At 41.1% G+C, this 14,956-nt stretch overlaps 1 protein-coding gene across 2 annotated transcripts in view; it reads right to left on the bottom strand.

The window, feature by feature from the left end:
* Positions 1-745: 745 nt before the first annotated feature.
* The window catches only part of rab3gap1 (RAB3 GTPase activating protein subunit 1), a 47,231-nt gene continuing 33,020 nt past the window's right edge, over positions 746-14,956 (bottom strand). Inside the window, exons 19-25 of one of the 2 annotated variants that reach the window (XM_058787199.1) lie at positions 14,194-14,421; positions 13,152-13,248; positions 11,576-11,679; positions 10,776-10,891; positions 7,653-7,755; positions 4,056-4,076; positions 746-2,307 (exon numbers count right to left, since the gene is read on the bottom strand). In XM_058787199.1, coding sequence (XP_058643182.1) covers positions 2,077-2,307; positions 4,056-4,076; positions 7,653-7,755; positions 10,776-10,891; positions 11,576-11,679; positions 13,152-13,248; positions 14,194-14,421 — 900 coding nt within the window. In that variant the 3' untranslated portion in view covers positions 746-2,076. The remainder of the gene's footprint in view (positions 2,308-4,055; positions 4,077-7,652; positions 7,756-10,775; positions 10,892-11,575; positions 11,680-13,151; positions 13,249-14,193; positions 14,422-14,956) is intronic. The other variant, XM_058787200.1, reaches the window with a different exon arrangement.

The following is a 14,956-nucleotide window of genomic DNA, read 5'->3' as shown; positions in this document are numbered from 1 at the left end:
AAATATGATTAACTGTGGAACAAGCAATATTTAATGTTAAAATGCGTGAGATGGATAGCAAGTGGATTTATTGATGAGAAATATATGAATATATAAGCTGGTTATTTATTATTAAAAGCACATTATTATTTCTCAGTTTCTTAGAACACAGCAGAAATCTGGCCTGTATGACTGACACATATGCGTCACATTAAGTTGATCATATGCAATTCAAATGCATAAATCTTAAATATAGGCCTTAATATTTTTTGAGTGCACTTTATTTCAAAACGCACATTTTCACACATATTCTGAGAATGTGCAAGACGTCTGATTCATTAGTCTCTGTAGGTAAATAAAGTGCTGTAAACTCTACACTATACAATCCCATATACTATCAAGATTAGAAACACCACTTTGCAATAAAGCAGCATTTACATTTTTATGCATTTTGCTTGTATCCAAAGCGACTGCATTCAAAAACATTAGATCAGTTCTTGCTTCCCCTGGGATTGGAACCCATGACCTGGTGTTGCAGAAATATACACGTAAAGTTTTGAGGCTCGTAAGACGTTCAGCGAGTTGTTTATCAGCTGGATCCAAACCGCTGGTCTGATCTGGAGCAGAAGTTTATCAAACTAACGTCCCGTGTATTAACGTCAGTGTCGTTTAAAGCCCTTAATGCAATTAAAGCACCGCGAGCGGCACAAAGCGCTAATGAGGCAATGATCATGAAACGAGAACAACGACAATAACAAGTTTGGCTGGAGAGCCTAATTATCTTCAGACATTTTATTTTCATCAAGTCTGAATTGGAAATTCTTACATTGGTTTGACATTTAGATCCTGGTCAGACGCACGAGATCGACACGGATAATTAACAGCACTTCATTCTACAACACATCCTCAGACAGACGTCTACATTAATGTCACTGACGCTCGAGCAGAAGCACATCTGTGGAGACGATCAGAGCGATATAATGTCTGATCGGAACACAGACCGAAAACATGATGCTGAACATCGATCTGGACTTTACTATCTAACGTGTGTGTGTGTGTGTGTGTGTGTGTGTGTGTGTGTGTGTGTGTGTGTGTGTGAGTGAGTGTGTGTGTGTGTGTGTGTGAGTGCGTGTGTGAGTGCGTGTGTGTGTGTGTGTGAGTGAGTGAGTGAGTGTGTGTGTGTGTGTGTGAGTGCGTGTGAGTGCGTGTGTGTGTGAGTGAGTGAGTGAGTGAGTGTGTGTGTGTGTGTGTGAGTGCGTGTGTGAGTGCGTGTGTGTGTGTGTGTGTGAGTGAGTGAGTGAGTGAGTGAGTGAGTGTGTGTGTGTGTGTGCGTGTGCGTGCGTGTGTGTGTGTGGTGATGTTTCCTAAGGCAAAGCGTTGTGAACTCAATCTAGAGCTGCTCTCATCAAGCACACAGTAGGGGAACGGATATTATTAGCATGTGTGAAACCCAACAGATATAAAACCATTTTAGAGCTGATGAGACCCTCAGAGCGCCGATCCAGAAACCATTTCCCGCGAACACATGTGAAGCGTTTTAACGGGACATTCTAAAACGCTTAACTCTGGCTTAATGCATTAAGACCAAACTCTGTAAATATGTTAATAAATCACACTATATACAGACGAGCAGATGAGTCCAGTATACGAACGCAACGCGTTTAGTGTTGTCCTCCCATAGAAAACCGTTATAAGAAAACGCCAATGTGGATACATTAAACAGTGTTTTATTATGGGCTGTGCTTGTCTGTATATAGTATGATTTATTAATAATGCATTTACTGAGTTTGGTCTTTCAAAAACAGCGTCTTAACTAGGGCTGCAAAATGATTAAAATCGCATTCAAAATAAAAGTTTTCCTTATAACTGTTTTCGATGGGAGGAAAACGCTTAATTAAACGTGTTGCATTCTTATTATGGGCTCGTCTGCTTTATTAATGCGTTTGGTCTTTTAAAAACACTGTATTAACGCATTAAGCCACGTTAAGTGTTTTAGAATGTCCCGTTTTAACTCAGTAAGAGCAGGAGTCCAGCAGGAGTCCAGCAGGAGACCGCAGCACCAGCGGCCTGATTCCGTCCCGGCGCTCGGCGCGCCGCTCAGAAGAAGCAGGTGTCGGAGGAGAAGGCGCCGGCGAGCCTGAACTCGTCCCGCAGCAGCACGCAGAAGAGCCGCTGCGGCAGGGCTTTGGAGTACGGCGCGGGCCGTGGCACGCAGGTGCGCAGCAGAACCTCCCGTCCAGCAGGGGGCGGAAAATCCGGAACCACTTTCCTGTCATCCGTCCCTCCCGAGCGTCCCGTCTCGTCCTCCAGCGGCGCCAGCAGGGCGGCCTGAACACATCCAACACAACACACATCAGATTTCACATCAGTACAGCTGAAAACACATTCAGAGGATCCTCTCGGCGAGACGGCAACTATGTGTGACCCTGGACCACAAAACCAGTCATAAGGGTCAATTTTGTGAAACTGAGATTTATATAAATAATCTTTCCACTGATGTATGGTTTGTTAGGATCGGACAGTATTTGTCTGAGATACAAGTATTTGAAAATCTGGAATCTGAGGGAGCAAAAAAATCTAAATATTGAGAAAATCTCCTTTAAAGTTGTTCAAATTAAGTTCTTAGCAATGCATATTACTAATCAAAAAAGTTTTGATATATTTACGGTAGGAAATTTACAAAATATCTTCATGGAACACGATCTTAATATCCTAATGATTTTTGTCATAAAAGAGAAATGTATAATTTTGAGCCATACAGTGTATTGTTGGCTATTGCTGCAGATATAGCTGTGCTGCTTATGACTGCTTCTGTGCTGCAGGGACACATATACATATATTAGCTGTCGGTCATTTCTATAGTAAAACAGTTGACTAATTAAATGATTTGCGACTTCCATCTTACCTCGCTCTCTTTCAATGTAAAACTGACGCGTCACACTGGAATTCACGCTCTGTTTCTGTGAACAGTAAACCCCGCCTACTTTTATTTGATTGGCCATCTCAATTATTTTGACATTGACGAGTGCCGTTCGATCCGCTGCGGTCGAAACCAGCTCAAACGCTCCTGTATTTGTGTATCTGTGAAGAGCATCAATGGTTTCTATTTACAATGTTTTGCAACAATGTAGCCAATCACTGACATGTCTGCTGAGCGTGTGAACACAACAGCCAATCAGAGGCCTTTAAGTCAGAATCCGCTCGATTTGTTCAGCGTGAGCTCTGCATGCTCGAAGTATAAACACCATGTAAATAAGAGATTAATAGTGCAGAATAGATTTAATGATTATAATGGGACCTTTCACTCAATCAGTGAGTTTGAGCTGAACTCAGATCAACTTCATTTATTATAAAAGGAGCTCAGTTTCTGTAACATTCATAATTTGAATGAAAGTTTTATTTTTCAAGATACTAAGCATAGACTGCAAAGTTTCAGAAGGGACAACTGTATTAAAACGCAGGAGTGAATATGAAATAGCGATATTTGACATTGTGATAATCACAACAACCTGAAATGTCAAAACTGATCCATAAGTGCAACAGAACTGACACTTATTCTGTTACTGCTGATGTGTTTCTGTCTTATTTTATTCCTAATTTTTCATTTGATCATTTTAATGCAATATTTACTTAACTGAACAATATTTGAAAGATACATACTAATGTTTAATTTTTTTTTAGAATTATTAATTATATAAATGAATAATTAAATTTAAAAAAAGTTACAATAGTTTTTGCTTTGGTGCCAATATTAGTACGGAGAACAGTGAAATTTTACAGGTATTGGAACAGACTGCTGAAGTAGTTTTGGGTGATAATGAACATTGCTACACAGATGCAGCGGAGCTCGTGGTTCTGAACCCAGAGCACAAACACCAGACTGAACTACAGCAGAACATCATCTATCTCTACTGAACCAACCTCCACGTCCATCAGGAAGCCCTGCCGCGCATCAACAATCACCAGAGCGCAGATCAAAAACAGCCATTAGAGTTCACATATTCTACAAACAATCCAGATTCTGATCCTCACTGATGTACATCATAATGGTGTCAGTGTCAGATGTTGGATTTTACCTCATCGCTGGAGTCGGCCAACTTGACGAGAGCGACAGACAAGCGGTGTTAGGAGAGAACAAACAAAAACAAAAAATGAAGAAAAACAACAAAATACAGGGCCGAATAAGAGCATCTGTAAACGTTCAGTCCGTGCCGCATGCTTCAGATCGAGGAGCGAATCTCACATTTCACAAACAAATCTGAGAAAAATGCACAAAGAAAAATGAAGCCTAGTTTTAAAACCAATAAGATTTTTTGTAGCAATGTTTTAATGACAATCAAGCACATTTATTTCATAATGACTGCAATCTTGACGTGAAAAAAAAATGACCTGAACCGAATTATCACTGATCAGGGCTGCGTTTCCCAAAAGCATCGTAAGTTGATCGTAGGTTTCAGTAGGTCTACGATGTACTCAAGCCTGCGATGCTTTTGGGGAACGCAGCCCTGAACAATGACTCACTGATTCTGTTATTTTCCCGTTTATTGCTGTGAAACTGCTCTGAAATGAAACAAGTGTGACTGGAACCCGACTCCTGCCTTTAACAAATGCTTATTATTGAGAACAACGTTAGTTAGGAGAGGAAATGTGCTTAATTATCATGACAATAACTGCTACAATAATATTAATGGTCGTATAAGCTCGAATGTATTTAAGCTAATTATAACGTCTGCATATTTTCTCTCTTGGTTTTGCGAGATTCACCCCTAAAGAGGAAGGAACTCTTCAGTATAATGTTCATTCTGAAGGTTACTCCTAAAAAAGCAGTCTGTTAAAGAAACAGAAAATGATTATTTCATGAATCTGATTGGTGGTGGGTGCAGTCACGCTTTGGATGTGTCCGGGTCACGGCACCACTTGATCTGTTCATCGGATTCACACTGAAAACATCCAAAACATGATCAATCAGAGCAAATACGAGCGAGAGATCAATGCATGCACATTCCCACAAACCCATGCAACAGAAGCAGCCGCTGTCTCTCCTCTGTGAGTCTGGCTCTCTCTCATTTCTCTTTCTTCCAGGAAATCTCACCTCATTTGAATCCCTGATTTCACATGATTTACATGGGGATGCTTGGGATAATTATTGCCTTTCTATTTGCAGCCTGGCAACACACAGGCTATAATTTAGTCCTCACACACACACACACACACACACACACACACACACACACGCACAGACGGTAATTGAGGGAGAGTTTCAGCAAACAAACTCTATTTCAAACAGTTCTCACTTAAGGCAAGCTTGTGAGTGCGGATCTCGTTCATGAGCGTCTGAAGCTCACTGCAGCGCTGACATTTCATCACTCATATCACATTTTGAGCCTGTTTGACTGTAAATAACTGAGAATTACAATTTACACTGGGGCCATTGAGCACAAGTGCATCCTGGGAATGATGGTGATAACAGACTAATACTAACTAACAGGGTAAATTAATGAGGTTTCGGGTAACTTGTGGGTCAATCTTATGGAAAGTGTAAATAATATTCCACCTCAAACTCAAAAGAAAAAAATTGATGCATTAAATTTTGCATAAAATGAAGCCCTGCTGACCTTCTCTGTGGTTTCCAGGTCAGATTTTGCAGTGAAATCATTCAGTGTGATCTGGGAAGTGCTCTGTGAGATTAACCAGCTACTAGCTAGCACACAGATGAGCGGTCAGATACTAGTTCCACTAACTGAAACCCTAACTAACTCACGAGAGCGGTTCATCATTTCACCGTCAGACTCCAAACGAGCGAATCTTTTTTTAAACAAATCACGCGCCGGCGTGTTTAATTACCTCTGTGTCACATTAAAGCTCTAAATGAAACGAAGACATCTGCCGCATTTCATTAATTTAGCTAATTATGACAAAGAGCAAAAACAGCTCCAGCAGATTTTTAAATGTATTTTTTAAAGCCGCGCTCGTCCTGCTGTTAAAGTCGTCATGATGCGCTTGAACGAATCTGGCAGCGTTCACGCGGTTATTAACACACGACCGTCCTGTTGAGAAAATATATGACTGGGCTGTCGATTTAACACGTTAATTTGGTGTGATTACTTTTGAAGAAGATAACACGTTAAAATGATTAAGGCCATTAATGCAGACGCATAATTCAAGATACGAGGCAAAAAATTACCCTCATATTTATGTCATATGATATAGTTTAGCAATATCGCAACAGTGCTGCTTTTCCCCAATATCTGCACCACTGATTTATACAACAGTTCAATAAACATGAAGTTCAGATTGTGTTACATTTTAGACAAAATATCATCTGTTTGGCTCAATTTCTCAAATGAAAATAGTTCCAATCAAACTCAGAGCAGAACTGTTGAGTCTGTGATCAACACAGTGGCGATTCGTTACTGAATGAATCCATGGTTTTGAGCGAATCGAGTGAGTCTCTTGCTGTCACGGGCTGCGTTCCAATTCATTTTTTTATGCCCTTCACTCGCAAACTTCCCTCCGTCTTGTTCACTCGGATGTACGTCATTATTACGTTGCATGAGTGCCCACTTCTGGCGGAACCCTAGCATCGGGCTGAACTGGATCGTCCTGAGCCCTTGATCATTTGAATCTCATATACAGTTAGTTTACTGTTTACATTTTTCCCCTTACAAATTAGTTTGGTGCAGCATTCTATACGTATGCGTGTATGCTTGGGCTGTTAGAAATGTTTTTAAAAAATCATTTATACATTATAGAGTTGTTTGGGGTGAGGATAAATTAAATGTGATATGCGATGACGTCACAATCGTGTTGCATTGTGGTCTATGGAGCGGCCTGAAGTGTGCATATGATGTAGACTCGCTCCCTCGATCAAAACCGAGGGGTCGAGGGTCTGTCCATATAAACCTCCCTCGCACTTCTAAATGGCAGCAGGGATTGCCCCGAGGGGAAGTGCTTCGGGAAGTTCACGAGTGCGTGTCTAAAAGTGGAACGCAGCCACAGACAGTCATTTGCATTAATCAGCCGTTTAAATGAATCGAGTGAGTCAGTGATTCAGTGACTCATTCATAAAGACAGGGGCTGTATCCAAAATCGCCCCTACCCTCATTCAGTATTCCCTACATTAGTCCACTCATACAGCTCTCATGAAGGAGTGAATGGAACGAGTGAGTGAATCCGGACACACCGATCGAAGGACTGCCGCTTTTGCATATTTGCTTGCTGTTTAATAATCATTTGAAACGGGCAGCTCCAGTAGTAAGAAACTCTGTCACGGAAATTATGTATAAACCCTAGTGAAATAATTTAATAGTCAATTTACAAACAATTTGTACCCGTGTTGTATAATGCTGTATTACGCCGTGGACGAGTGCTTTTAAAATGACTGGATGATTCTGCTGCAGGCGCCATCTTCTGGCGAGATGCGGGAATTCATGCATTCAATGCATTATGGGTTATCTCTAGCTGTTGAGTGTACATCAGTTGTATACTCGTTTTTGTGGTGCATTGTGGGATTGAATGAGTGCACTCCACTATGGTTTCGGACACTACTAAAAATAGCTGTCCACTCAAATATTTGAGGGTATAGGGGGCGATTTTGGATACAGCCAGTCACTTGTTTAATTTTTAAGTGAGTGAGTGAGTGAGTGTGAGTGTGTGTGTGTGTGTGTGTTTACCCGCTGAGAGCTGACGAACAGCTTATGAATGACGTTTCCAGCAGGTCCTCGTCCGGCTCCAACCACAGAAACCTCGGGCTCCTCCAGCAAACAGCTGACAAACCTGACAGACGACAGACAGCAGCAGCGTTAAAACGCGAGGCCGAGCGTCACAGGAAGAGCGTGCAGCAGAGTTTAGATGATGATATTCGTCACTCTGAGAAATTCAGCGGGAAATGCAGCCGTAACAAACAGAAAAACTGCACACACACACTAGGGCGGTCAAATTGGCTGAAAAACTAAATTCAAATTTTGTACTAAAATATTCTTATTATATTCGAATTTAAAAGGCATAATTTCCGTTAGGCGGAAAAAAAGCATTTGTTTTCTCTCCTGAGGCCACAAGAGGGCGCATCGAGCAAAATATTACTAATGCCCGGTTCTTCAAAGCAATAAAATAACATGACTATCTTTGAAAAAAGTGCATAATGTTTAAAATAACTTTTATAAACCATATATAATTAATTACGTTGCTTAAACAATTAGAAACAACAAGCATCACGCAAGTATGTATAGTCTATAGCAGCCTACTTTTTTCATTTAAAAGCATGAGATGCAGTGTGATGGAAAAACCACCTTAAAGTCTCGAGACATGTTTTTTAAAAGTTGAACTTGCATTAATTTTACACGCTTTCTAAACATGCGGCTCTCTTGTGTGAGACGCGAGTGAAACGCTGATAGATGCTCCTCTAGAAAAAGTGAGAAATATGTGTTCTGTGTGAACGGCTTGGTTCCAGTTTTGACGTAAACAAGATCTTCTCTTTTCCCGCAATATGTTGAACGAACAGCGCAGCAGCGCCGCATCCAGTGGCTTCAGCCGGACAGACTAAATAAAGCATTAAAATACATCGTCATCACATCTCGTGCTCCACTGATGAAGCTGCCTGACGCACACCTAACATTCAAACGCAACGTTTTTACATCTGAATGTGGATTTTTATTTCAAATTCGACGAATATTCGAAATTTTGACAGCCCTAACACACACTCTCTCTCTCTCTCTCTCACACACACACACTTAATCACTCACACACACACTCACAAATGCTCTCTCACACACACACACACACACACACACACTGAAGTGTCTGTGGTCCTGCGGGCAGCTCCGGGTCTGGTCTTAATGAGGCCGGCGTGTCTCTCCTGACCGGCCTGCTGTGGCCCCTGAGCGGCCCCTGGGAACTAACGAGCAGCAGGAGACTCTCTGACATGCCCTTCCTGCTCCTGTCAGCCCGACACACACACACACCGCTCCAAACGCACACAAGCGCGCTTTAAAGGCAGGTTCATCATGCTCAGGACAGCAGCGGCGTCTCGCTCAGATCACGCGAGTTCATTATCAAACACAGAGCTACTGCGTTCCAAACCTTACAACTCACTGTCTGCTGCTGAACACAACGCTGGAGCATGACTTTCACTGGATGACAAAACATCTCTTCTTTTATGTTCCACAGATCAAAGAGTCAATCAGGTCTGGAACATGAGTAAGAGAACAACGAGCAATCATTTCTGGCTGAATTTCTGCTTTTGGAACAGAAACCTTCACTAACATTAGAAGTCACAGAATCACGTTTATGCATCTGGAAGAAGCTTTTATCAAAAGCGAGCAGTGATGCACGATATCGGATTTGTATCCGATATTTTCTGCCTCATGCGGACACACATTAGTTTCATGTTTCTGTGGAAACAGCTCCACGTCTGTCCTGCAGCAGAATGAACTCTTGCTGTAAAACACACTCTGCTGGAGAATAACAAGCAAAGGCATCTGTAGACCTCAGCTACACATTCAGAGAACAAAGAAGCTGATCAATGACTGAGCTGAACTGACCGGATCACCAACAGCACTGTGATTTAAACCTTACAAAATTCACTACATTAATTCAAAAATACAAGCAAACTGTGGCTATTTTACACTGTAAAAATGAGACCAGAGAGCAATGATAAAACATACTGACTACAGCCTTATAGTACTATCTTATAATTAGAGTTGCTATCTTTGAACAAAAACCCCATCAATGCAATTTTCTTCATTTCATCAATAACGGATAGGACAAAAATGATCAGACTGATGCTAATAATTCATCTTTAAGAATTTTCCAACACTCTCAGAAAAAAACCGTAATCTGCACCCTTCAGCGGAGAATAAGGTACAGAGGTTTTGAGAAGGTCTCAGTGACAGCTTCTGTATCTTTTTTCTGAGAGTGAATAATGTACTGATAACATGTGACCTGTGCTGGCAGAACGAGACTGAATGTGCACGGATCATTTTGAGCTACAGACGCCCAAAAAAAATTACCCCAAAAAAAGTGAAAAATGCCGAATTTACTCTAATTTTTAATGAGTTCATTAAGCCCTTGTCTAGTGATCTCAAAGCTCCAAACAGTAACGAAAAATCTGAAATTATCTTTATTTGTATGTTTTCTGAGGAGAACTTTTCTCTGCTCGCTTCTCGCGCTGATTGATATCCGAAGCGCACGGTCCCGATAAATACACACATATACACAGAATTACAGTATTTCAGTATTCACACAAACATAATCTGATATGTTTTAAGTGAACATTTGGGGAAAAACATCGGACGTGTAACATTATATTAGATCCGTGCAGCACAGTAAGTGTTATTATATACAGGCCGTCTGTCGCACTCGTGTTATTCAAACAATAAAAGAAAACAGAGCATCACTCGCTGCTCTTGATTGAACTGCTTTTGTAGTTTTAATAATCAGTTTATTTATTTATCAATTATGGTTTTTAGATGTAAAATGAAAAAAAGTAATGCATTATTTGTTTCTTATAGCCTATTTGTTCTACTGTGGGTTTTTTTTGTTGCTTTTTTTTTTTGCATCTGTTCTTATTTATAACAAAGATAAAAGACTTGACAGAATTGACGTTGCTAACTCTATGGACTTCAAACAGGTGCAGTTCAAACATTTTTACATCCGCTTCCAACAAATCATACATCATTTTGAAGGTCTTTTAATGGAGAATAACTCGTTTTTTGAAAATGTGCTCATTGTGACTCATTTTGCAGCACAGGTCACATACGGTGCTTCCACTGTTTGCTGCTGATCAGGTCAAGCTTCACCTCTCCAGCTCGTCAGCGTCGTTCTCTCGCTCTCCTCCACCGATGCCAAACTTAGCCTTGAGCGACCGGGCGCAAGCGATGACGGCCTCCACCGCGCTCATCTGAGCGATGACGTCCTGAAACACAGACACACGCTTACCTTTCTATTTAGGAGCACTTGAGCACCTTCTAATCAATAATCAAAAATAATGATCAAAAATGAGCCTTTCCTTTACGAGGTGATACTTGACTTAAAGTGATGTACAGTGACTTTTGTTTTTACCTTTGTAATGGCATTTTTCTAACTTTATTAAAAGACAAACACACAGACAGACAGACAGACACAGACACACACACACACACACACAGACAGACACACAGACAGACACACAGACAGACACACAGACAGACACACAGACAGACACACAGACACACACAGACACACAGACACACACAGACACACACATGATGAACGGTCCGCGATGCGCAGCTCAAACGTCTAGAGCGGTTTCGTTGCGCTTTTGTTTCGTTTGCCGTTTGATGTTTCTCACATGCATCAGAAATGGGAGCACTTATGAGTTGGGTAACGCGGAGGTCACGCCAGTGCACCGCTCACAAAAATTAGTCGCACCGGCAGAAGAAATGATCGCAAAATGTGACCATTTGGTCGCAGTCTGGAGCCCTTTATATTATATATTAAAATGTTTAATAATTCATTCAAATTAATTAAACATTTTAAAACAGACTGCAGCAATTAGGCCTAATATTTTGTCTCACATTATTTAGTTTAGTTCAGAATGGAGGTTTATCGTGACACTCACCTCCAGCTTCTTGAAGTCGGGGCTGGGGTGCCGCAGCAGTTTGCTGGCGTGAGCGGTGACCTGCTGCAGAGCTTTACGCACCGATGCGATGTCTTCAGCCGCCTCTGGAGGAGAGATCACGTTCACAGACATCACACACTGTATGTACACTTTTATAAAATGATAAATTTTACATTTCAGCCTTTAAACCATTTTTAAGAAAATGGATAAGTCAAAAGTATTAATTATTATATTGATTTAAACAATTATCAATACAATTATTATATAAATTAAATAACATGAATTAGGGGTGTGCGATTTTATCGATAACGATAATAAGATGATATTTTGCTGAGTGTGTTATTGTGCTGGTATCTTAAAGATTACCGCGGACAGCTGACTCCTGAATTTTTTTGATATTCTTCATATTCTGTGTGGTCAGTTCACAGCAGTGATTAATCTTTATTAATTAATCTTTTCCAATAAGTTTCATGGGTATTTTGTTTACCTTCAAGCCATTTTTTCTAAAAGTGTGCATCATCTTTTGAGTCAAATTCTTGCATTTGGGCTGTTATCAAGCCAGTGAAATCAGTATCAACTAAATTTATCTTTGCAATGCCTCTGAATGGCATTCAGATGTATTTACACACTGTTTAATGCAGCTCAGAGGGACATTGAATGCTAACCTGCAGTTACAAATGCATGAATAATGTTTTGATATTTGAAACACAAAACGTTGAAAAATGATGTTTGAAATTATTTTTCAAAATGAAGATACATTAAATGTGAAATTAAAACCGCCAGCAGGTGGCAGCAATTCACTGTTAATAAGTGAGTCATTGCAATTGAACTGAATCATTTAAACGGTTGATTCATTCAGGAACGAAACCCTGTCATGTTGCTCAGAGACTCAAAACAGTGCTGTAGCTGTTTGGAATGATTTTTGTTGGCGAAATGGAGCAAAAGCAGGAAATATGGCGTCTAAAATGTAAGTCTCTTAATATTAACTTCTTGTTTATTGAACTGCTGCATAAAATCAACATCACATTTGTAATCATGCTGACTTTTGGAGAAAAAAAACAGCACTCTTCGTGTGATATTAACTATATGACATATAGTATATAACTATATATAAATATAGGCAATATATTTTCTGCCCCCATATCTTAAATTATCTGATCAATGTATTTGCATGTGTAATGCATTTTAATAGAATCGTGCAGTGAAAGAAGGCACTCGTATGCGCACTAGTTTAACCTGTTAACTGGTTCATTCTCTGCCAGCAGGTGTCGCATTTGGCTGAAATATAACGGTTTTCCGGTAACGGCAGAACACAAAGCAGCGCAGCACCGGACTTTGAACCCGCAGCGCTCATGTTTATTTAATAAAATCATAGCCTTTTGAAGTTTAATCGTCACATTCAGCCATATCACAATTCTGGTCTTTCCATCCCCAAATTTAAGACCTCTTGAAATCATAATTAAGACTTTCTTGTACAATTTAAGACTTTTTAAGGCCTTAAATTTGATACAGCTAAATATAAGACTTTTTAAGACACCGCAGAAACCCTGATTTACAGTTCAGAGATTATACTGACCTTCCTCCTTGATCTTGAGCAGAGCGGCGTGCAGCACGCAGGGCATCAGGTGCCGCGTCAGATCCGACGGTTTCTGCTGCGACAGGTAATGCAGCACCTGCGCACACACACACACACACACACACACACACACACCATCTCATTAAAATAACCAAGATAAATAATATATACACTATATATATAAACTGGCTGGAATGTTTTGAAATCACTTGAACCCTACCTGATCGAAAAAAATCCAGTTTTTCTGGTTTTTGTCTGTGTCAGTTTGAGTCTCGTTAAAGATTTAAATCCCTGCCACCAAGATGCTCCTCTGTCAGTCACGGATCATGGAAAGTGAAACTTAAATCTATAGCCTGGGTGGCTGGATTGATTCACGCACGTTAAAATACTTATTTAAAGCTTCTTTCTTTTCAGATTCTTATTTACAGCATTATCTTAATAGGCTGTATATTAACTTATCGGTAGAAAACCGGTAGTTCTGCGTGAAATCAGACACTGAGCCCCCATATAGCTAAAATGATCATAACAGCTCAGCGAATATTCGACTGTGAGACGAATCAGGCTCCTCCTATCAAAGCATCGAATCGTCGACTATTCGGGGTTACCCCTAGTTATTAATTTATCTGCAGGTGTAATTTTAGGTTGAGCATCACAGATGCAGTGGTCCGCTAGGAAGGTTTTTACTGTACGGTCCGCAGAACACATGCATGACTGTCACCGAGAACACGTTACTGGAGCAAAACACAGCAGAAGAAATGAATTCAGAGTAAATCCTGCAGCTTCCCCACGAGGACGCGACAGACGGCTGAAGGACAGAAAGATACGCAACCTTCACGGACGCCAGCGTTTACTGAACTCAACCTGCCACTCGCCTTCTGACCCACTTCCAGCAGGCCTGCGCTCTGATTGGCTGCTCTGAGGGAATCATGGGATGTGTGTGTTTTATAGCGCATGAGTGTGAGCAGATAAAGACATAATGATCATGTTTGTGTGGCTTGAAATGAATGCGTCACATTAATCAAAAGCGGATCAGGTTTCTGACCTTCTCAGCTTCTTTGGTGTCGTCAAACAGCCTCTTCTGTCGGCGGGCCGGAGTGGCTTTGGCCGTCTCCCAGGCCTCCACCCACATGTTCCCCGGGATCTTCATGCGGACGCTCAGGTCGCCCCGTATAACAGTCTGCCCCGCTTCATCCACCACCTGCTCCTCCACGTAATCTCTCGGAGAATACCAGCGCACGAAATCCTCCAGACAACAGCCGGGATTCGCTGCCTGTGGAAACACACACACACACACGCACACACACAGTTTAATGTCATACATGAACACAAGGAATTTTTGTTAACACTAAATTAAAGAAACAGGTTTAAAGAAAATTAAGCCTGTTTTTAACACCATCACTATGTTTTGTATCATTTGACCCATGACAATAACAAAACATGCGCGCACACACACACACACTCACACAGACACTCACACAGACACTCACACAGACACTCAAACTCACTCACACACACACACACACACACACACTCAAACTCACACAGACACTCACACAGGCACTCAAACTCACTCACACACACTCATACAGACACTCACACAGGCACTCACACACACACACACTCACTCACACACACTCATACAGACACTCACACACACACAAACTCACAGACACTCACACACTCAAACTCACACAGACACTCACACAGGCACTCACACGGGCACTCACACGGGCACTCAAACTCACTCGCACACACACACACACACACTCAAACTCACTCACACACACACACACTCACACACTCAA

Source organism: Onychostoma macrolepis, chromosome 09, assembly GCF_012432095.1.
Source record: "Onychostoma macrolepis isolate SWU-2019 chromosome 09, ASM1243209v1, whole genome shotgun sequence".
Taxonomy (NCBI): Eukaryota; Metazoa; Chordata; class Actinopteri; order Cypriniformes; family Cyprinidae; genus Onychostoma; species Onychostoma macrolepis.
This window is presented reverse-complemented; position numbering and strand designations above follow the sequence as displayed.